Consider the following 24,303-nt stretch of genomic DNA (forward strand, 5'->3'; position numbering starts at 1 on the left):
AATACTGTGTTATAGCTGGGAAAATAAATACATGTGACTGTGGATGACAACATAATGTTTCCAACATTAGGGCTGCTTTCCTAAAGAAGTGAAATCAGCTTTGTTTTCCATACTAACGAGTATCTGATACTGGTATCGTCCTGGACCTAGTCGTCCTGGACCTAGTCGTCCTGGACCTAGTCGTCCTGGACCTAGTCGTCCTGGACCTAGTCGTCCTGGACCTAGTCATCCTGGACCTAGTCGTCCTGGACCTAGTCGTCCTGGACCTAGTTGTCCTGGACCTAGTCTGTGTGTGTGAGCTTGTGCTATACTACATGTCCTGTGGTCTGTGATTGCAGGTTCATTAAAGTCTGTCAGCTCTAATTGCAGCCCAGTGGTGTGTCTGGCAGCCTCTCTCTTTGGTCTAAAGAAAGCACATTAAAATGATTTATTTATACACACTGACAAATTAACACGCTCTGTATGTGTACACACACACACACACACACACACACACGCATCGCATGCCTAATACACACACACACACACACACACACACACACACACACACACACACACACACACACACACACACACACTTCACAGCTGTCTCTATACAGACATATTGTACATCTATTCTTCTCATCCCCGATATATTTGACACTCCTGCATAACTTAGATAAATATAATATAGCATCTACTTGGAAAAGAGTCCAGTCACAAAGAGCCTGCAATAAAGCCTTGTTATTTCAATCTTACGCCAGCAGGGGGAGCCAGACTAGCTTTCTATGGAGCATCGCTTATTTAAAAAAATAATTCATTTAACTAGGCAAGTCAGTTAGGAACAAATTCTTATTTACAATGATGGCCTACTCCAGCCAGTTGTTCACCTCCCTATGGGACTCCCAATCACAGCCAGATGTGTTTTAGCCTGGATTCGAACCAGGGACTGTAGTGATGTCTCTTGCACTGAGATGTAGTGCCTTAGAACACTGCGTCACTCGGGAGCTGGCTTATGTCTCTCCATCATCTTTCTATTTCTGCTCTGTCATGTTTTTCTCTCTCTCTCTCTCCTCCCTCCATCTCTTCTCGCTCTCTCTCTCCCCCTCCATCTCTTCTCTCTCTCTCTTTCTCTACTGAGGCATGGCCATGTTTATATAGTCATAACAAACACAATCACTGGGTCTTGCACTATGGGAGAATGTGATGCATTAGCAACTGTACAACTAGACTGAGATGCTATCAGTGTTGGTAATTGGTAGTGGGATGTGGGTAATGGATGATACTGTATTGGAAGGAATCACGGGAGTTGGAATTGCTTTACCATAGTAAGAGAACCTTGCTAAAATAATGTATTATGTTTTGTCCATGCTTTCACTAATGGTCTGCACTAATTCAAATTCACACACTATGCCTTCACTTTGACCATTGATGCCAAGTCAATGCTTTGGATCTAATGGTGGACTTATAGGCGTTGCTGATGAGCTAACATAGCAAACATACTTCATACACATGGATTGGTTTGGCAAGCCTCGGCATTGTTCATTTGGCTAGTTACATTTACATTTTTTTTACATTTTAGTCATTTAGCAGAAGCTCTTATCCAGAGCGACTTACAGTAGTGAATGCATACATTTCATTTCATACATTTTAGGTAGTTTGGTAGTGTGTTGAATCTTTAGTTGGAACACACACACATAAAGTCTAACTTTACTATCCTTTTGGATTCCAAAAGTCCTCACAAGGATAGTAAAACAAGGAAAAGTTGACAAGTAGGCACAATTTGCCGGTCCCCAAAAGATGCTGTTTTAGGCTCAGGGTTTAGGAGTAGGGTTACAATTAGGGTTGGTGTTAGGGTTAAGGGTTGGTGTTAGGGTTAAGGGTTGGTGTTAGGGTTAAGGGTTGGTGTTAGGGTTAAGGGTTGGTGTTAGGGTTAAGGGTTGGTGTTAGGGTTAAGGGTTGGTGTTAGGGTTAAGGGTTGGTGTTAGGGTTAAGGGTTGGTGTTAGGGTTAAGGGTTGGTGTTAGGGTTAAGGGTTGGTGTTAGGGTTAAGGGTTGGTGTTAGGGAAAATAGGATTTTGAATGTGAATAAATGTTTTGGTCCCACCCTGGATAGTAAAACGTGTGTAAAGGGAAACTCTTATTCTATTTCCTCTGAATCCCACTATTGGACAGTATATAACACCTCATCAGGTTCAGGTCTGTACTATGTAACTGGTCCTGGACTGGAACAGGAGGATTCCTCCCAAATTACACCCTAGTCCATATATATTGCACTGCTTTTGACCAGGGTCCATATGGTTGTCATTTCTGACGCAGCCCTGCCAGAGGACCATGGGAAATACATCTGACAGCACTGCTCTCCCCCTGGGCTAAAATCGCCTCCGCTCAGCATTCAGTTGTATTGTCTCCTTGTCACTACATGTGGCGTGGCATACATCTGGGGCTTGTGATTGGCTGGCTGGTTTGAGGTGGGGTATACAGTATCTCACTGGAGCTGTCTGATACAGGTGTGCTGTACATGCCCCCTTCAGGTGTGTCTCATACACTGCACCCTGAGAACAGAATTTCTCATTATTCACTAATCAGACTCCCACAGATACCGATGTTGTTCACTTAGTTTCCGACCCCGAGGGAAAGATAGCAGTAAGTATGGTTAATGCACACAACAATCCCATTATTGTGGATAGTCAGATTAATATAATAGTTTGTTTAAAAGCCTGCTTTGCAAGAAGAATGATTTCTCTAATAATCCTGTTTACATGGACACCTCTGAAATCAGGCTACCTGATGGGATTTAGATAAATGCAGAAAATGGCCAATCAAAATAACATAAGAGGGAGGCTCGCGCTACTGGTGCTGGCCCATGCCCATATCACAGACCCTGTAACACAGATTACACTGTTTACACTGCTGGTGCTGGCCCATGCCCATATCACAGACCCTGGAACACAGATTACACTGCTGGAACACAGATTATGCTGTTTACACTGCTGGTGCTGGCCCATGCCCATATCACAGACCCTGGAACACAGATTACACTGTTTACACTGCTGGTGCTGGCCCATGCCCATATCACAGACCCTGGAACACAGATTACACTGTTTACACTGCTGGTGCTGGCCCATGCCCATATCACAGACCCTGGAACACAGATTACGCTGTTTACACTGCTGGTGCTGGCCCATGCCCATATCACAGACCCTGGAACACAGATTACGCTGTTTACACTGCTGGTGCTGGCCCATGCCCATATCATAGACCCATGAACACAGATTACACTGTTTACACTGCTGGTGCTGGCCCATGCCCATATCACAGACCCTGGAACACAGATTACACTGTTTACACGGCTGGTGCTGGCCCATGCCCATATCACAGACCCTGGAACACAGATTACACTGTTTACACGGCTGGTGCTGGCCCATGCCCATATCACAGACCCTGGAACACAGATTACACTGTTTACACGGCTGGTGCTGGCCCATGCCCATATCACAGACCCTGGAACACAGATTACACTCTTTACACGGCTGGTGCTGGCCCATGCCCATATCACAGACCCTGGAACACAGATTACACTGTTTACACTGCTGGTGCTGGCCCATGCCCATATCACAGACCCTGGAACACAGATTACACTGCTGGAACACAGATTATGCTGTTTACACTGCTGGTGCTGGCCCATGCCCATATCACAGACCCTGGAACACAGATTACACTGTTTACACTGCTGGTGCTGGCCCATGCCCATATCACAGACCCTGGAACACAGATTACACTGTTTACACTGCTGGTGCTGGCCCATGCCCATATCACAGACCCTGGAACACAGATTACGCTGTTTACACTGCTGGTGCTGGCCCATGCCCATATCACAGACCCTGGAACACAGATTACGCTGTTTACACTGCTGGTGCTGGCCCATGCCCATATCATAGACCCTGGAACACAGATTACACTGTTTACACTGCTGGTGCTGGCCCATGCCCATATCACAGACCCTGGAACACAGATTACACTGTTTACACGGCTGGTGCTGGCCCATGCCCATATCACAGACCCTGGAACACAGATTACACTGTTTACACGGCTGGTGCTGGCCCATGCCCATATCACAGACCCTGGAACACAGATTACACTGTTTACACGGCTGGTGCTGGCCCATGCCCATATCACAGACCCTGGAACACAGATTACACTCTTTACACGGCTGGTGCTGGCCCATGCCCATATCACAGACCCTGGAACACAGATTACACTGTTTACACTGCTGGTGCTGGCCCATGCCCATATCACAGACCCTGGAACACAGATTACGCTGTTTACACTGCTGGAACACAGATTACGCTGTTTACACTGCTGGAACACAGATTACGCTGTTTACACTGCTGGAAGACAGATTACGCTGTTTACACTGCTGGAAAACACAGATTACGCTGTTTACACTGCTGGAAAACACAGATTACGCTGTTTACACTGCTGGAAAACACAGATTACGCTGTTTACACTGCTGGTGCTGGCCCATGCCCATATCACAGACGCTGGAACACAGATTACGCTGTTTACACTGCTGGTGCTGGCCCATGCCCATATCACAGACGCTGGAACACAGATTACGCTGTTTACACTGCTGGTGCTGGCCCATGCCCATATCACAGACGCTGGAACACAGATTACGCTGTTTACACTGCTGGTGCTGGCCCATGCCCATATCACAGACCCTGGAACACAGATTACGCTGTTTACACTGCTGGTGCTGGCCCATGCCCATATCACAGACCCTGGAACACAGATTACGCTGTTTACACTGCTGGTGCTGGCCCATGCCCATATCACAGACCCTGGAACACAGATTACGCTGTTTACACTGCTGGTGCTGGCCCATGCCCATATCACAGACCCTGGAACACAGATTACGCTGTTTACACGGCTGGTGCTGGCCCATGCCCATATCACAGACCCTGGAACACAGATTACACTGTTTACACGGCTGGTGCTGGCCCATGCCCATATCACAGACCCTGGAACACAGATTACGCTGTTTACACTGCTGGTGCTGGCCCATGCCCATATCACAGACCCTGGAACACAGATTACGCTGTTTACACTGCTGGTGCTGGCCCATGCCCATATCACAGACCCTGGAACACAGATTACACTGTTTACACGGCTGGTGCTGGCCCATGCCCATATCACAGACCCTGGAACACAGATTACACTGTTTACACGGCTGGTGCTGGCCCATGCCCATATCACAGACCCTGGAACACAGATTACGCTGTTTACACGGCTGGTGCTGGCCCATGCCCATATCACAGACCCTGGAACACAGATTACGCTGTTTACACGGCTGGTGCTGGCCCATGCCCATATCACAGACCCTGGAACACAGATTACGCTGTTTACACGGCTGGTGCTGGCCCATGCCCATATCACAGACCCTGGAACACAGATTACGCTGTTTACACGGCTGGTGCTGGCCCATGCCCATATCACAGACCCTGGAACACAGATTACGCTGTTTACACTGCTGGTGCTGGCCCATGCCCATATCACAGACCCTGGAACACAGATTACGCTGTTTACATGTCCTAATAATTCTAAAGAAGGCTCAGAAAACCAGATGTTTTAATCGGCGTGTATAGACAAGCAGAGTTGTGTTTACATGACTATTGCCATAATTAGTTTAATATCGAATTATTAGTGTGCATGTAAACATACTCAGATAGATCAGTCAGATCCTCCAATCCCTTGACCCCTGACCCAACTGTCACCTCTCTGACCAATGGAATTTGTGTTTGGTCTAGTTGCTGAAGAGCTGTCTGATTAGGGTGTTTTGGCCCAAAATGAGACTCAGGGGGTTTTCTGGTCTAGAGAGGGCCTCACTGGGAGCACTAGGTGTGCTGTTCAGATAGTGTGTATGCATCTGCCCACCTCCCCTGGCTCCCCATAACAGGAAACCGAGCGGTGAGGCCAGGGTTTATGGGCTAAAACGGCCTCAAAAGAGCCTCTTGTTTTCAAACATTAAACCAACTCTTCATGTTTTTTTCCGTAATTCATTTGGCACGTTGATGTTTGACACTGGCACAGGGTCAGGAAAACATGACAGGACCCGGGGGCCAGAGCATTGAATGGCGCAAGGTTATGGAGTTAGGCTGTGCGTCCCAAATGGCACCCTATTCCCTATATAGTGGACAACTTTTGACCAGGACCCTGAAACGCATAGGGTACCATTTGGGATGCACAAGGGGAGGGAGAGGCTACATGGTGTGGTGCCAGGCTGGTGTGGTGCCAGGCTGGTGTGGTGCCAGGCTGGTGTGGTGTCAGGCTGGTGTGGTGCCAGGCTGGTGTGGTGCCAGGCTGGCAGTACCAACCGATCTCTGGGTACCAACTACCAAGTCAGGCTGTGCTCAGTCAGGATTCAGTGCCACCCTCCATAGAGCTAGACCCAGAACCAAAGAGCCAGAGCCCCCTCCTGAACCACAGTGAACCCACCTGGACCACAGTGAACCCACCTGGACCACAGTGAACCCACGTGAACCCACGTGGACCACAGTGAACCCACGTGGACCACAGTGAACCCACCTGGACCACAGTGAACCCACCTGGACCACAGTGAACCCACAGTGAACCACAGTGAACCCACCTGGACCACAGTGAACCCACAGTGAACCCACCTGGACCACAGTGTACCACAGTGAACCCACCTGGACCACAGTGAACCCACCTGGACCACAGTGAACCCACCTGGACCACAGTGAACCCACAGTGAACCCACCTGGATCACAGTCAACCCACCTGGATCACAGTGAACCCACAGTGAACCCACCTGGACCACAGTGAACCCACCTGGACCACAGTGAACCCACCTGGACCACAGTGAACCCACCTGGATCACAGTGAACCCACCTGGACCACAGTGAACCCACCTGGACCACAGTGTACCACAGTGAACCCACCTGGACCACAGTGAACCCACCTGGACCACAGTGAACCCACAGTGAACCCACCTGGATCACAGTGAACCCACCTGGACCACAGTGAACCCACCTGGACCACAGTGAACCCACAGTGAACCCACCTGGACCACAGTGAACCCACCTGGACCACAGTGAACCCACCTGGACCACAGTGAACCCACCTGGACCACAGTGAACCCACCTGGACCACAGTGAACCCACAGTGAACCCACCTGGATCACAGTGAACCCACAGAGAACCCACCTGGATCACAGTGAACCCACAGAGAACCCACCTGGATCACAGTGAACCCACAGAGAACCCACCTGGACCACAGTGAACCCACAGAGAACCCACCTGGATCACAGTGAACCCACAGAGAACCCACCTGGATCACAGTGAACCCACAGAGAACCCACCTGGACCACAGTGAACCCACAGTGAACCCACCTGGATCACAGTGAACCCACAGAGAACCCACCTGGATCACAGTGAACCCACAGAGAACCCACCTGGATCACAGTGAACCCACCTGGATCACAGTGAACCCACCTGGACCACAGTGAACCCACCTGGATCACAGTGAACCCACCTGGATCACAGTGAACCCACCTGGATCACAGTGAACCCACCTGGACCACAGTGAACCCACCTGGACCACAGTGAACCCACCTTGCCAAAGCAGGGGCCTCATACTGTGGTGACCACTGAATCCACCTGAACTACACTGAACTACACTGAACTCCATCCTATGATACTGGTCTATTGTGAACTGTGGTAGACGGCCCATAATGACTGACGTTTCATACTGATCTCCTCTGACAGTGCTTAGCTGCACTAACCTAACCATGGTAGGCAATGAGCTACACATCCCTCTGACTTTAGTGGGGGACCATAGAAATAGACTGAGTAAAACGGTCTTGGAACCTCTGACCTTGGCAATTTTGGCTAATAAATTCATTTGAATTATATGTGGTGGGTATGGTATGTTTATATCCTTAGCTCACAGCTCCCATGGAGTCTATACCCAGGCCGGGGACTCATGATGGTTGTTGTCATTTGGAGTTGGAAAGACAGCACAAACTGATCTGGGACCAGGTTACTCCAACATTGCTTGGCCTTGGTTGGTAGACTGAAATCTACTTCTCTTCCAACTTTCTTCCTCACATGTTCCCCTCTGGTCTGGATGGCCAGAGGTCTGTGGCCAAATCACCCCCAGACTTGGAGAGGAAGTGGAGGGGAATGGGGGTGGGGTTGTGGGTGGGTAGGTAGGTGGAGGAGACTGGGATGGAGGTTAGGGAGAGGGAATGCCATGACTGGTTTGGAATGTTCCAGAATGTGCAGTCTGAGGGAGAAGAGAAGATAGGCTACATGGGTACAAGACCTTATTGAATGGGTGAAAACACACTCCAACACACACAGTCATGCATGTGTTGCTCTCTAACAGACCTGTGTGTTTTGTCTGTGTTTCAGGATGGCTCCTACCTGGCTGAGTTCCTGCTGGAGAAGGGCTATGAGGTGAGAGCGACTCCCAGGGAGAGGCTCCCAGACTGGGATACACACCCTGCCTCTCTCTTCTGTGCTCCAGACATCCACACTGCTATACACACGCACACATTCCCTAGATAAGCTCTAACCGAAATTCCAGACAGAGCTGCCGAGAGAAGACTGACAGGCAGACTCACACCTCAGTCACATCAGATAGATAGATAGATAGATATCTATCTGACTGATGTGACTGATGTGACTGATGTGTGAGTCTGCCTGTCAGTCTTCTCTCGGCAGCTCTGTTTGGAATTGAACCTTTATTTAAGTGGGCAAGTTCATTTGAACTTTTAACAAGGCACACGTGCTAATTGAAATGAAGCACTATTCTCTCCAATCTCATATAACATTTGAGAAAAGGCTCAGTGCCGTTCTCTTCGCTAGGGGAGGGTGCAGGACTATTGAAAACGGAGGTGCCAGTAATTGTGACACCTATTTTTATCCGATTTTCTTTTATTAACTTGTTAAACAACATTTCTTTCTCTGAGCAGTTGTCTTAGTATATTTTTTGGAGCATACAATATAGCTCAGTATTTGTATGATTTATTTTATACAGTCTTTTTTGCTCATCTTTATCGAGGGTGCCAATCATTTTGGACCTGCCTGTAATCTTTGTAATCTCTGTGTGACACTGGCTCTGTTAACCTCTGACCTTTAACCCCGGGGTTAGACCATTAACCAGGAAATGGCTGTTATTAAATGGCCAGGAGCGAGGTCATTCATCACTTTCACCTGTTGCTGTTACACACTGTTCTCAGCACAGCTCCATCAAAATCAACATGGCCTGTTGGTCACACAGTTTTACAGGGGGCTGCTGACTGAATAGGAGTACGTAGCTAAAACTCTTGCTATGTGACTTCTGTGACTTCTTAAAAGTAATTTACATCAGACACAAACATACCCACACTCTCCATGCTAGCTCTGGATCTGTTTTCTCTACAGTAGCTGAATGATTTCATTTCCCCTGGATGGTCAGCAGGATCCCCCCGCCCCCAACTTTTACATATTGTATTTACCATATGCTTTTATCCAGAGTGAAATACAATTAGTACATTTAATAAACCACGTATCACCATCATTGCACGTAAAGCCTTCTTCAAAATAGCCGATATCTTCACAATCGGGGGATGATTGAGGCGCAGGCAGGAAGTGGAGAGTGAATAAAGGAAGTGAGGTCCGGGCACGATGTCCTCTCAGTAATGTGCTCCCAGTCATACCAGCCCTGCTCTTGTGGAACCAGCCCACAGTAGACAGGAAGTGTCTTCAGGCACCACAGGAAGTGGCTCTGCTCCAGGCTCCAGACTGGGGACTCGTTGCGAGGGGGGATGATAGAGAGACGGACAGGCAGGCAGGAAGTGGAGAGTGAATAAAGGAAGTGTGGTCAGGGCACAATGTCCTCTTAGTAATGTGCTCCCCAGTTCCCCAGCTATCTCTTCACAACAGAGCTTCCTATGCATCCCCAGAACTCCCCCAAAACACCTCCCTACTCCCTCACATGTAGATTGGGAGATGGGGAAGGAGAATGTTTGGAGATTGTCATGGATCCAATCTATCTCCTAGAGTCAGGGGTTGGAACCAAAATTATTTTCCTATCGTTTCGTTCTGAGCAGAACTATTATTTACTATTTTCTTTTTTTTTGTTCCACTTTTCCAACCAGCCATATAAAGTTTGATCCCCTAAACAAGTACCGGTTTATTTTGTTCCTTTCTGTTCCTTTTTAACCTGTGAAATCAAGTGTTTTACATTTAGCTCATTAAATGACTTCACCAATCAGTGCGGATAGAGCAGACAAGCTAGTTGTTTACATGCGTGATGGACAGACAAGTGTAGCCCATGTGGAGAGAGAGCTAGAGAGGGTTGAGGAGGAGACTTGAAACGCTGGACATCTTGTTATGCATTATACAAATTAGTTCCACAGAATTACACCTAGGAGGAGCCGCTTCTATGGAGGAACTTTGAATGTCCTTTGAGCTAGATAGCTAACAAGCTTGTGTGTGCAGAGTGGTACCAGAATTAAAAACACGTCTTACCTTTTTGTAGTTAATAAATCCAATGTGAAACGTGATAACTAGGCCTGTTGTATCCTTAACTAGCATTGAAAAAGTTCATCCCTTCTTCTCTAGTTAATAAAAAATCTCTCCCTATCTTCTGAATCAAGCTTGTAACGTCAGTACAATAGCCTATGGCAACGTCAGTGCAGTAGCCTATGGCAACGTCAGTGCAGTAGCCTATGGCAACGTCAGTGCAGTAGCCTATGGCAACGTCAGTGCAGTAGCCTATGGCAACGTCAGTGCAGTAGCCTATGGCAACGTCAGTGCAGTAGCCTATGGCAACGTCAGTGCAGTAGCCTATGGCAACGTCAGTGCAGTAGCCTATGGTTCAGAGGGGGGAGGGGCAGGTAGCCTAAGCACACGCACGCAAAGATTTTGAATAATTTTGTCAGTGACCGAGTGAGGGCTTTGCATAGGCGCTTTGTTACATTTGTTGTGGGACTAGAAAAAAAATGCCTGGAACGTAAAATAACATTATTATTAACCGGTTCACATGCTTTTAAAATAATGGTTCTGTTCTAGAACAGTATGGATCACTTTCGTTCCATTTCTGTTCCTTGAAAAAAATCTGTGTCCCTGAACCCGTTCCAAGCACTGCCTAGAGCACATACACACACTGTGTTTTATGTCTGTGTTGACTGTGTAGTGTATCCCCCTGCAGGTTCACGGTATCCTGCGTAGATCCACCTGAACCCGTTATAACCGCTGCCTAGAGCACACACACTGTGTTTTATGTCTGTGTTGACTGTGTAGTGTATCCCCCTGCAGGTTCACGGTATCCTGCATAGATCCACCTGAACCCGTTATAACCGCTGCCTAGAGCACACACACACTGTGTTTTATGTCTGTGTTGACTGTGTAGTTTGTATCCCCCTGCAGGTTCACGGTATCCTGCATAGATCCACCTGAACCCGTTATAACCGCTGCCTAGAGCACACACACTGTGTTTTATGTCTGTGTTGACTGTGTAGTGTGTGTCCCCCTGCAGGTTCACGGTATCCTGCGTAGATCCACCTGAACCCGTTATAACCGCTGCCTAGAGCACACACACACACTGTGTTTTATGTCTGTGTTGACTGTGTAGTGTGTATCCCCCTGCAGGTTCATGGTATCCTGCGTAGATCCAGCTCTTTCAACACTGGTCGTATAGAGCACCTGTACCAGAACCCTCAGACACACACTGAGGGAAGTAAGTACTGACCTTCAACCTTCTAACCTTCAACTCCTGTTTTAGTTAGTTACAGTTCAGCTGGAGCGTTAAAGTTACTCTCTTTATATACTCTACATATAAAAACAATAAAAATGATTTAGTAGTATAAGGTATTGTTAACTTCACAATTAAGTTGGGGTAAGCCTAGCCAACTAGGAAAATATGAGCCATACTAAAAAAGTTGCCATACTAAAATGCCCAGTTTTATTTTTGCTACGTAGATGTGCAGTGATAGAATGATAACAGCATTACTGGAAGTTTGTTGAGCTCCTCTAACTTATCTACATCTAACTCGTTATCATTATTATCACCAGAGGATGGAACTACAGGTGGCCGTAAGTGTAATTTTACAATGAATCAAACATCAGGTTGATTATCTGAAATGGGAAAATGAGTGTCTTCTGAACACTGGCCTCCACTATTGCTACTCTGATTATACCCATCTCTTTAGTTGGTCTTTTTGGTGTTGATGCTGCCTCATTCACTGTAATACTGAAAAAAACGAATAGTAAATGAAATGTAATGGTGAAAAATGCCATCTCTGTGTTTGGGATAATAGTCACATTAACATCAAAAACCAGACATAGAACTTTGCTCTATAGCGCCAGTCGTGTATGTATGCCTTAAGATGAAGGGGTGTTTTACTCTCTGAGATCTCTCTTACAAGCTTTCAGATTTCAGTTTTCAAATTCTCAGAACACTCGGACAGAGAGATGTGATTGGTGAGACCTGACAGCCATTGATGATGTCACTATTAGCCATTTTATCTTCAGGCACTGTAACAAACTTGGCAAACAATAAAATTAGACTTTTCAAATCACTCTCTCTGTCATGACTGTGCTCTTTTTTTCTTTTCTTCTTCCATTGAGTTGACCTACGAACTATAAACTCAAACTCCAATCTCCTTACTGGGTATTATCATTGTAAACAGTATCTGTTATGTGAATCAGATCATCTTTGCCCAGATGAGGCAAAACTCCATTGAGAAGTGATTCACTGAATCCAGTGCTTGAATCCAGTCAACTGACAAGATTCACTCAACTTTACCGGAACAGAAAGCCCCAAAGACCACCCACCCAAATGATCTTCCAGTTAACGTAGTATCATCTACTCAAACTGTACGTTTGTTTCAGGTAGTGTGATGTCGAGCTTTTCAACAGTAATGATCTGTAAAGGTTGTTATAAGCTGTCATTGTCTTATGTCAGGGTGAGGGCACCTGTCAGAACACAATGAATGGATACAACTTTTCCTGTGGTGTTGGTGAGCTCTTTATGGTACCTGGGTGAGGTGTATAGTTATTACTGCCCTTAGTAAGAGTGTGTGTGTGTGTGTGTGTGTGTGTGTGTGTGTGTGTGTGTGTGTGTGTGTGTGTGTGTGTGTGTGTGTGTGTTTCTCAGACATGAAGCTACACTATGGGGACCTGACAGACAGCACTTGCCTGGTGAAGATCATCAACCAGGTCAAACCTACAGAAATCTACAACCTGGGAGCCCAGAGCCACGTCAAGGTAGGACATCTACTTCCACAATGCTTTACAGTAGACTTTATTCACACCATGGACATGATCGTTCTAAATCCAGGCTAGCTCGGGGTATGTGTTCCAGTCTAGTGCTAAAACTTTCCTCACGTTTATTCGAGCATAGGAAAAATAGCCTCGACTTTTGGCATAATGAGTTTGAATTCTCTCTGTGAATGTTTTTTTACTACTTTTATTAAAGAAAATTCCTGTTTGTATTGACTGCTACGTGGGTCATAATATTGTTGAACTAGAAACCCATGCTGAAACATGGTAATCGAGGCTGTAAATCTGGAGAGGATATTGGGGTTGATGAGGCAGGATGTAGTGGTTCTTGTGTGTGTGTTTGTCTGTGCATGTGGCACAATGTCCCTTTTGTTGGAGATCTCCTCCAGTGGATCCCAGGAGAACCCTGTGTAACGCCTACACCTCCTGTACTGCCCCTGCAGACTCTGGGATCTGAACAACACAAAGAACCACATTCTGTGTTCATGGATGTGTGGGAAATGGAGTGAAGTGTGTGTGTGTGTGTGTGTGTGTGTGTGGTGCATGTTTGAGAGAGAGAGACCTTGACTTTGCTCTAAACCACCTATGTGGACGATCCTTCCTGGACCCAACATGGACACATACATACAGAGTAGTTTCTGTATTTATTTGTTTCTTCACTAGTGAACCTATGCCATCCTGGACTCCTGAGTCGCTGGCTGGCTAATAGACGAGGCCTCTGGATTACTAGCAGGAAACCATAGTGACGTTTCCAGTCTCACCAGAGAGGAAAAGATCAGGAGCTACTCATCTCTCTACCTCCCCTTCCTGTCTCTGTCAGAGCATTGCATTTCTTTATTTCCAGGGAAACCCGGGATAGTTAGCCCTGTGTGAGTCAGTCTATTAAATCTCTGTGTTTTCGTGTGAGTTTGTCTGAGTGGGTGCTTGTTTCCTCAGAGAGTCCTAAAGAACACTGCTGCTAGGAGGGAGTGGTTAGGGAATTGTGGACGGACACTGGAGGGCTAGGGACCCAGCCAGCTGCAACATCAAAAGACAATCATTAAACAAACACAGCAAACATACGGGTATTCATTAAGATACTTATCCCTATCTACCATAACAGGGCTTTGCTCTGAGCTCTGTGTCCAGTCTTAAAATTAGATAGAGACACAATAGGTTTATTACAGTCACTATTACGCTAAACTTCTGTCATCTGAATCTGTATTTAAAATATATTAGTTGGAAACTTCCCTTTTGAAATATGCATGATGTTGTGTGAATATAGGTGTGGATAGGTAGATGGCGAGAGAGGGATGGGACACGGAGGGGGTGACGTTGAGTGAGAGGTTGTCTTCCTGACACCACACTCCGAGTGCCCTCACCTCTTCCCTGTAGGCTGTCTCGTCGTTGTTGTTGATCAAGCCCACTACTGTTGTCGTCTGCAAACTTGATGATTGAGTTGGAGGCGTGCATGGCCACGCAGTCGTGGGTGAACAGGGAGTACAGGAGAGGGCTGAACATACCCTTGAGGGGCCCCAGTGTTTCAGGGTCTCTCAAAGCACTTCATGATGACAGAAGTGAGTGCTACGGGGCAGTAGTCATTTAGTTCAGTTATATTTGCTTTCTTGGGTACAAGAACAATGGTAGCCATCTTGAAGCACATGGGGACAGCAGGATGGGGAGTGATTAAATATGTCAGTAAACACACCAGCCAGCTGGTCTGTGCATACTCTGAGGACGTGTCTATGGATGCTGTCTGGGCCAGCAGCCTTGCGAGGGTTAACAAGTTTAAATGTTTTACTCACATCAGCCACTGAGAAGGGGGGGGGGGGCGCGGGGAGCGCAGTCTTTGTTAGCGATCTGCGAAGGTGCGACTGCATTATCCTTAAAGCGGGCAAAGAAGGTGTTTAGTTTGTCTGGAAGCGTGACGTCTGTTTCCGTGACGTGGCTGTTTTTGTAGTCCGTGATGTCCTGTAGACCCTGCCACATAAGTCTTGTGTCTGAGCCGTTGAATTGCGACTCCACATTATACCTGTACCAGCATTTCGCTTGTTTGATTGCCTTGTCGATTTGAGATGTTTAATATGAGTCTGGAAGGAGAGTTTACAGTCTAGCCAGACACCTAGGTATTTGTAGTTGTCCACATATTCTAAGTTAGAATGTATAGAGAATGGTGTCGTCTGCGTAGAGGTGGATCAGGGAATCACCCGCAGCAAGAGCGTCATCGTTGATATATACAGAGAAAAGAGTCGGCCTGAGAATTGAACCCTGTGGTAAATGCGGTGGATCACGCTTTCAGTTTTACTCGAAATCCTCCATCCATCCATGGTTTCTGGTTAGGGTAGGTTTTAATAGTCAGTGGGTACAACATCCATCCACGGTTTCTGGTTAGGGTAGATTTTAATAGTCACAGTGTGTACAACATCCATCCACGGTTTCTGGTTAGGGTAGATTTTAATAGTCACAGTGGGTACAACATCCATCCACGGTTTCTGGTTAGGGTAGGTTTTAATAGTCACCGTGGGTACGACATCCATCCACGGTTTCTGGTTAGGGTAGGTTTTAATAGTCACCGTGGGCACGACATCGCCAATGCACTTATTTATAAACACACACACCGAGTCAGCGTATAGGTCAATATTGTCCTCTGAGGCTGATGGGAACATATTCCAGTCCGTGTGATCAAAACAATCTTGGAGCGTGGCTTCCGATTGGACAGACCAGCGTTGAATGGTTCTTGTCACTGGTACGGGACGAGCAAGATGCCGTTGTGGTCGGATTTGCCGAAGGGAAGGTGGGGGATGGCTTTGTATGCATCGTGGAAGTTAGAGTAGCAGTGGTTGAGAGTATTAGCCCTACGTGTCGTGCGATCAACATGCTGATAAAATGATTTAGGGCATCTTGCTAATAAAAGACAAACTAGCGGTTTGCTGATGGAGGAAACAAACTAATAGTGTCATTATAGAACGCTAGTGGATTGATATTAAGAAGCAAAGTGAGAACGGCATCGTTGTCATCAACATTGTTGCGTGTGCTGCATTGACCGTGCAGACTGAACACAAGCGTCTTATGGTTGAGGAACATCAAATGCGCTCCTTGAGTGACGAGGCGTGGCTAGGTCTGTGTGGAAAGTGGCACGGAGAGAGATGACTCAAGTAGCAATATAAACTGTAAAAATTGACATTACACATGGTGTATCACATTTAACAAACCAAACATTCAAATACCGGTACAGAAGGTAAAGTAAAAACCCAAACCGGTCCCTGCATCAATACCGGTATATCATAAAATACGGTATACCGCCCTGCCCTAATCTCACTTTAGATCTGTGAGTATCTCGCACAAAAACAAGTGAGCGAGAACAATGGGGAGAGAGCGAGAGGGTAGGGAGGGAGAGATGGGAGTGTGGAGGAGTGAATTATGACAGCAGATAGTGATCTAAATGAGGGGGTAGTTGTTTTAACTAGTCTGGTGTTTTTAATGAAAGTATTTTTGTATACCATGGGAATTGTCCCCCGTGTGTGTGTGTGTGTGTGGCCTGTCACGTTGTCTCTGTGTTTAATGGAAGCCTTAAATCAGTCTGTCATACCGATAAACCTGGGCCAATCTCACCTCAGTTTACATCTGCAAAGGTAACAAACAGGGCTTTATTTAGCCAATACACACACACACACGTGCACATGCCGAAAGCATTTATGCATGCATTAATCGGAGTACTTCTTTAAGTAAGAACTGTTTTTGTCATGAGAAATTCACTGTGAGTTATTTAGAGCTCTAGATAGAAAATGATCTGATGGTGTACTGTTTGTAGATTACATGGTCTATTTGTTTTTCATAAAGCCCTGTCAGCCACTACTTTTTATACTACTTGAGGGTCCTTGTCGTCAGTTAGCGAACACTAACACGAGGCAGTCAAGTCTCACAGCTTACTGCTCATCTGTCAATCATCCACATGACCTGTCAAGCACTCTCACCTATCTGTCCCCCTAACCTGTCCTGCCAGGCAGAGAGGCTGGTGATGGATGGTTCCACAGAGATGGAAAACCATTCATCTAAATGACAGACGCTTGCCACACAATGATACCAATTCATCACTAACTAGCTACACCAGTCACGGCTAGTCACAGATACAGGTAACTGCCAAAATAAAGGAAATGCCCACATAAAGTGTCTTAATATGGCGTTGGGCCACCATGAGCTAGAACAGATTCAATGCACCTTGGCATAGATTCTTCAAGTGTCTGGAGGTCTATTGGAGGGATGTGAACACATTTGGTGTTTTGTTGATGGTGATGGAAAACACCGTCTTAGGCGCTGTTCCAGAATCTCCTATTAGTGTTCAATTGGGTTGAGATTTGGTGACTGAGACACACACACTAAACCCCCTATGCTTCTTTAAGACCCCTCTTTCAAGTCCCTGATCTCTTCTAGCCATGGTAGCCAAAATAATGAGCAAATGGGCATTTTTATACCTGACCCTAAACATGGGATGTTCACTGCTTCATTTACTCAGGAACCACACCTGGGTGAAAGCACCTGCTTTCAATATACTTTGTATCCCTCATTTACTCAAGTGTTTCATTTATTTTGTAAGTTACCTGTACAGGGTGTACACGCTAATTTTTTTTTTGTCTGTGCCTGTGTGTGTGCGTGCCTGTGTGTGTGCATGCCTGTGTGTGTGTGTGTGCGTGCCTGTGTGTGTGTGTGTGCGTGCCTGTGTGTGTGTGTGTGCGTGCCTGTGTGTGTGTGCGTGCCTGTGTGTGTGCATGCCTGTGTGTGTGTGTGTGCGTGCCTGTGTGTGTGTGCGTGCCTGTGTGTGTGTGTGCGTGCCTGTGTGTGTGTGTGTGCGTGCCTGTGTGTTCCTGCGTGCCTGTGTGTGTGCCTGTGTGTGTGCGTGCCTGTGTGTGTGTGCGCGTGCGTGCCTGTGTGTGTGTGCGCGTGCGTGCCTGTGTGCCTGTGTGCGTGTGCGTGTGCGTGTGCGTGTGTGTGTGTGTGTGTGTGTGTGTGTGTGTTTGAGCACTCAGTGATTTGAGCGCACGTTTGGATATTTTTTCAATATTTTTATTTTATTTAACTAGGCAAGTCGGTTAAGAACAAATTCTAATTTACAATGATGTCCTACACACGGCCGAACCCAGACGACGCTGGGCCAATTGTGTGCCCCCCTATGGGACTCCCAGTCACGGCTGGTTGTGATCCAGCCTGGATGCCTCTAAAGGGATAGGCTGTTGGTCCTGTCTTAAAATCATCCATCTTTACACAATGAAACAATGAGCGATGCATCTGATTTGACTAAAATGTGTTTGTGACTGTAAATCAGGTTTTGAAGTACTGTGTACTACTTTTATTTCACCAAACACAAGCTTTATTTAGTTCGATCACTTGCTACCCACAACACTCGCTGCACACAACATCTCAAGTTGAGATGACTTAACAGCTTGGAGTATCCCTGGATTGTAAACTGTCATGGTCAAAACATATTGATACAATAGTATCTAAGATGGGGAGAAGTCTGTCCATAATAAAGTGCTACTCTGCCTTTTTAACAACACTATCAACAAGGCACACCTTTGTACACCTTGACTACTGTTTACTCATGTGGTCATGTGCCACAAAAAAGGACTTAGGAAAATTGCAATTGGCTCAGAATAGGGCAGCATTGCTGTCCCTTGGATGTACACAGAGCTAATATTAATAATACGCATGTCAATCTCTCCTGGCTCAAAGTGAAGGAGAGATTGACTTCATCACTACTTGTATTTATGAGAGGTATTGACATGTTGAAAGCACTGAGCTGTCTGTCTAAACTACTGGCACACAGCTCGGACACCCATGCATACCCCTGCACGGTGAACTCTTGTGCCAAGTCAAGAACAGACCATGGGAGGCCTACAGTACTTCATAAAGCCATGACTACATGGAACTCTATTCCACATCAAGTAACTGATGCAAGCAGTACAATTAGATTTAAAAACCAAATTAAAAAACACCTAATGGAACGGCGGGGACGGTGAAGCAACACACACACACACTATACACACACATGCACATTGATTTAGTACTGTAGATATGTGGTAGAGGTGGAGTAGGGGCCTGAGGGTACACAGTGTGTTGTGAATGTATTGTAATGTTTTTTAAATTGTATAAACTGCGTTAATTTTGCTGTACCCAAGGAAGAGTAGCTGCTGCCTTGGCAGCTAATGGGGATCCATAATAAATACAAACACTGTTTGTGTATCTATGGCTTTCCCCCTCATTATTTGGATGATTGGGGAAAGGAATGTTAGGGGAACGTTTTGGGAAGGTTGCCGTGCCCTAGCCTCTCTTTCCACTCAGGGTTGCCTCTTCATCACCCCTGTCTGTGTGATGAGTTAACCTACAGCAGAGAGAGCGAACACACACTGCAAGGCTCATGCCGACACACACTTCCCGACATTCCGTCCCCCCTCTTGCTAAACACTTGGTAATTATTTGTGTGTGTGTGTGTGTGTGAACCCCGGTGTCCTGGTTAAATTCCCAATCTGGCCCTCATACCATCCACGGCCACCGAATCATCCCCAGCTTCCAATTGGCTCATTCATTCCCCCTCTTCTCCTCTGTAACTATTCCCCAGGTCATTAAATGAGAATGAGTTCTCAGTCAATTTACCTAGTAAAATAAGAGTAAAATAACATGCCAGTTCAGTTCCCAAACAAAGATGTTTCTGTGTCGTGTGTGTGTGTATGTGTGTGTGTGTGTGTGTGTGTGTGTGTGTGTGTGTGCGTGCAAGGTCACTATGTATGTGTACTTGCGTGCGTACTGTCTGTGTGTGAGTCGATGAGCCAGCTAGGTGTCTGTCAGGCAGACAGGAGCAGCTGAGTGGTGATTTTTGACTGTTGAGCGGTTGAGGCTCTGTGAGCTTCTTTGTTTGTCTGATGTGGAACTGGATTGTGTTTTGACTTGCATAGTTCTGGCTGCCATCACAGCTCTAAAATCCCCAAATGAGATACTGCACATTTGAGAGAGAGATGCCTGATCCCCAGATGTTTCTCTCTCAGCCCTTCAGGGATATGTCTTCATTCACTGTGTGGATGGTGTTTACGTTTGAAAGGCATGAAGGTATTACCAGCCTGTCACCCATCACCTCCCCTGCCTCAGGGTCCAGAGGAGTGATATCTTAGCAATGTTAAATGGACGTTAGCAATGGATCTTTTGTTCCAGAGCGTGCCATTGGAACACAGGAGTGATGGTTGCTGATAATGGGCCACTGTCGCCTATGTAGATATTCCATTAAAAATCAGCTGTTTCCAGCTACAATAGTCATTTACAACATTAACAATGTCTACACTGTATTTCTGATCAATTTGATGTTATTTTAATGGACAAAAAACATTTGCTTTTCTATTAAAAATAAGACATTTCTAAGTGACCCCAAACTTTTGAACGGTAGTGTGTGTTTGGGGTCACTTAGAAATGTCTTATTTTTAATAGAAAAGCAAATGTTTTTTCTGACCATTTTACTCACCCTTGCAGAGCTGGTTAGGCTTTTTTCATGTTATCCAGAGCGTTGGTGACTCTGCTGCTGGCAACAATTGAATTACGCTTTGTTGCTGACGTTCACTGACACTGGACATATTCAATGGGTGTTCAGTGTTCGAAAATTATTAAGTTATTCTGTGCTCTGGCACACTAAGATGAGTCTTCTGTTAAGAAATGTAGCTAGATAGCTAACTAGGTAACAATGAATCCCAGCGCATGACGTAATGTTAGTTTTCGAGCCAGCCAGCTAACGTTAGCTAGCTATCTAACAGTACACTTTAACTTGAAATGAAAATACTTTGTCAAAATTAGAATGGAGTCTTCTGTTAAGACATGTAGCTAGCTTGCTAAACAATGGACCATAATCACAACTCATGACATTACTACCCTGCATGAATCTGCAGGTAGGTAACCAACCAGGTTCTATGTCTATAACTAGTTAAACAAATGAGTCTGAGATACGAAGAATAAGATCATACACATAACGTTAGCTAGTGACCCAGCCAGCTAACGTTAGCTAGTGACCCAGCCAGCTAACGTTAGCTAGTGACCCAGCCAGCTAACGTTAGCTAGTGACCCAGCCAGCTAACGTTAGCTAGTGACCCAGCCAGCTAACGTTAGCTAGTGACCCAGCCAGCTAACGTTAGCTAGTGACCCAGCCAGCTAACGTTAGCTAGTGACCCAGCCAGCTAACGTTAGCTAGTGACCCAGCCAGCTAACGTTAGCTAGCTAACAGCACACTTGAAATGAAATCACTTTCTGTTAAAATTAGAAACGTGTAATATCTGAATCTTACCAGTATACATCATGGTTGGATGCGTCTCCTGTCTGATGCCATGCATTGTTCCCCTTAGTTTGATGATGAAATCCAGACTTGTGTTTCCTCCATCTCCTTAGCTATCATACTCGAATTCCACTGATTTTCAAAACTCGGTCCTCCCAGAAAGTGGAGAGCATACACATAATGTTAGCTAGTGAACCAGCCAGCTAACGTTAGCTAGCTAACAGAACACTTTAACTTGACATTAGGTTTATGCCGTTTTACTATGTGATACTAAGCAATGCAGGTGTAGAGGCACGGTAGCTAGGAAAAACTCCCTAGAAAGGCCGGAACCTAGGAAGAAACCTCGAAAGGAACCAGGCTATGAGGGGTGGCCAGTCCTCTTCTGGCTGTGCCGGGTGGAGATTATAACAGAACATGGCCAAGATGTTCAAATGTTCATAGATGACCAGCAGGGTCAGATAATAATAATCACAGTGGTTGTCGAGGGTGCAACAGGTCAGCACCTCAGGAGTAGATGTCAGTTGGCTTTTCATAGCCGAGCATTCAGAGTATCTCTACCACACCTGCTGTCTCTAGAGAGTTTAAAACCGCAGGTAGCACGTCCAGACAAGGTAGCACATCCGGTGAACAGGCAATAGTTCCATAGCCGCATGCAGAACAGTTGAAACTGGAGCAGCAGCACAACCAGGTGGACTGGGGACAGCAAGGAGTCATCAGGCCAGGTAGTCCTGAGGCATGGTCCTTGGGCTCAGGTCCTCCGAGAGAAAGAGAGCGAAAAAGAGAGCATATTTAAATTCACACTGGATAAGACAGGAGAAAAACTCCAGACATAACAGACTGACCCTAGCCCCCATAAACTATTGCAGCATAAATACTGGAGGCTGAGATGGGGTCGGGAGACACTGTGGCCCCGTCCGACGATGCCCCCGGACAGGGCCAAACAGGCAGGATATAACCCCACCCACTTTCCCAATGCACAGCCCCCACACCACCAGAGGGATATCTTCAACCACCAACTTACTATCCTGAGACAAGGCCGAGTGTAGCCCACAAAGATCTCCCCCACGGCACGAACCCGAGGGGGGATGCCAACCCGGACAGGAAGACCACGTCAGTGACTCAACCCACTCAAGTGACACACCCCTCCTAGGGACGGCATGGAAGAGCACCAGTAAGCCAGTGACTCAGCCCCTGTAATAGGATTAGAGGCAGAGAATCCCAGTGGAGAGAGGGGAACCTGCCAGGCAGAGACAGCAAGGGTGGTTTGTTTCTCCAGTGCCTTTCCGTTCACCTTCACACTCCTGGGCCAGACTACACTCAATCATAGGATCTACTGAAGAGATGAGTCTTCAGTAAAGACTTAAAGGTTGAGACTGAGTCTGCGTCTCTCACATGGGTAGGCAGACCATTCCATAAAAATGGAGCTCTATAGGAGAAAGCCCTGCCTCCAGTTGTTTGCTTAGAAGTTCTCTGGACAGTAAGGAGGCCTGCGTACGACCGTAGCGTACGTGTAGGTATGTACAGCAGGACCAAATTGGAACGATGGGTAGGAGCAAGCCCATGTAATGCTTTGTAGGTTAGCAGTAAAACCTTGAAATCAGCCTTAGCCTTAACAGGAAGCCAGTGTAGAGAGGCTAGCACTGGAGTAATATGATCACATTTTTTGGCTCTAGTCAAGATTCTAGCAGCCGTGTTTAGCACTAACTGAAGTTTATTTAGTGCTTTATCCGGGTAGCCGGAAAGTAGAGCATTGCAGTAGTCTATTCTATAAGTGACAAAAGCATGGATACATTTTTCTGCATTTTTGGACAAAGTTTCAGAATTTTGCAATGTTACGTAGATGGAAAAAAGCTGTCCTTGAAGCAGTCTTGATATGTTCGTCAAAAAAGAGATCAGAGTCCAGAGTAACACCGAGGTCCTTCACAGTTTTTTTTTTTGAGAACAACCATCAAGATTAATTGTCAGATTCAACAGAAGATCTCTTTTTTGGGGGGGGACCAAGAACTAGCATCTCTGTTTTGTCCGAGTTTAAAAGTAGAACATTTTCCGTCATCTGCTTCCTTATGTCTGAGACACAGGCTTCCAAGGAGGGCAATTTTGGGGCTTCACCATGTTTCATCGAAATGTACAGCTGTGTGTCGTCCGCATAGCAGTGAAAGTTAACATTATGTTTCCAAGAGGTAAAATATGTAGTGAAATCAACAGTGGTCCTAAAACGGAACCTTGAGGAACACCGAAATTTACAGTTGATTTGTCAGAGGACAAACCATCCACTGAGACAAACTGATATCTTTCCGACAGATAAGCTCTAAACCAGGCCAGAACTTGTCCGTGTTGACCAATTTCAAATCAAATCAAATTTATTTATATAGCCCTTCTTTACATCAGCTGATATCTCAAAGTGCTGTACAGAAACCCAGCCTAAAACCCCAAACAGCAAGCAATGCGGGTTTAGAAGCACGGTGGCTAGGAAAAACTCCCTAGAAAGGCCAAAACCTAGGAAGAAACCTAGAGAGGAACCAGGCTATGAGGGGTGGCCAGTCCTCTTCTGGCTGTGCCGGGTGGAGATTATAACAGCACATGGCCTAGATGTTCAAATGTTCATAAATGACCAGCATTGTCAAATAATAATGATCATAGTAGTTGTCGAGGGTGCAACAAGTCAGTAACACAAGAGTAAGTGTCAGTTGGCTTTTTCATAGCCGATCTTTGAGAGTATCTCTACCGCTCCTGCTGTCTCTAGAGAGAGGAA

At 46.2% G+C, this 24,303-nt stretch overlaps 1 protein-coding gene across 1 annotated transcript in view; it reads left to right on the forward strand.

Annotated features, from left to right (window-relative positions):
- gmds (GDP-mannose 4,6-dehydratase) overlaps positions 1-24,303 on the forward strand; it is a gene marked incomplete in the record, with an annotated part of 263,826 nt that overhangs the window by 25,494 nt on the left and 214,029 nt on the right. The window contains 4 exon segments of the mRNA XM_029707818.1: positions 8,414-8,458; positions 11,639-11,726; positions 12,062-12,082; positions 13,146-13,255. Coding sequence (XP_029563678.1) covers positions 8,414-8,458; positions 11,639-11,726; positions 12,062-12,082; positions 13,146-13,255 — 264 coding nt within the window.

This window comes from Salmo trutta, chromosome 22 (genome assembly GCF_901001165.1).
Source record: "Salmo trutta chromosome 22, fSalTru1.1, whole genome shotgun sequence".
Classification (NCBI taxonomy): Eukaryota; Metazoa; Chordata; class Actinopteri; order Salmoniformes; family Salmonidae; genus Salmo; species Salmo trutta.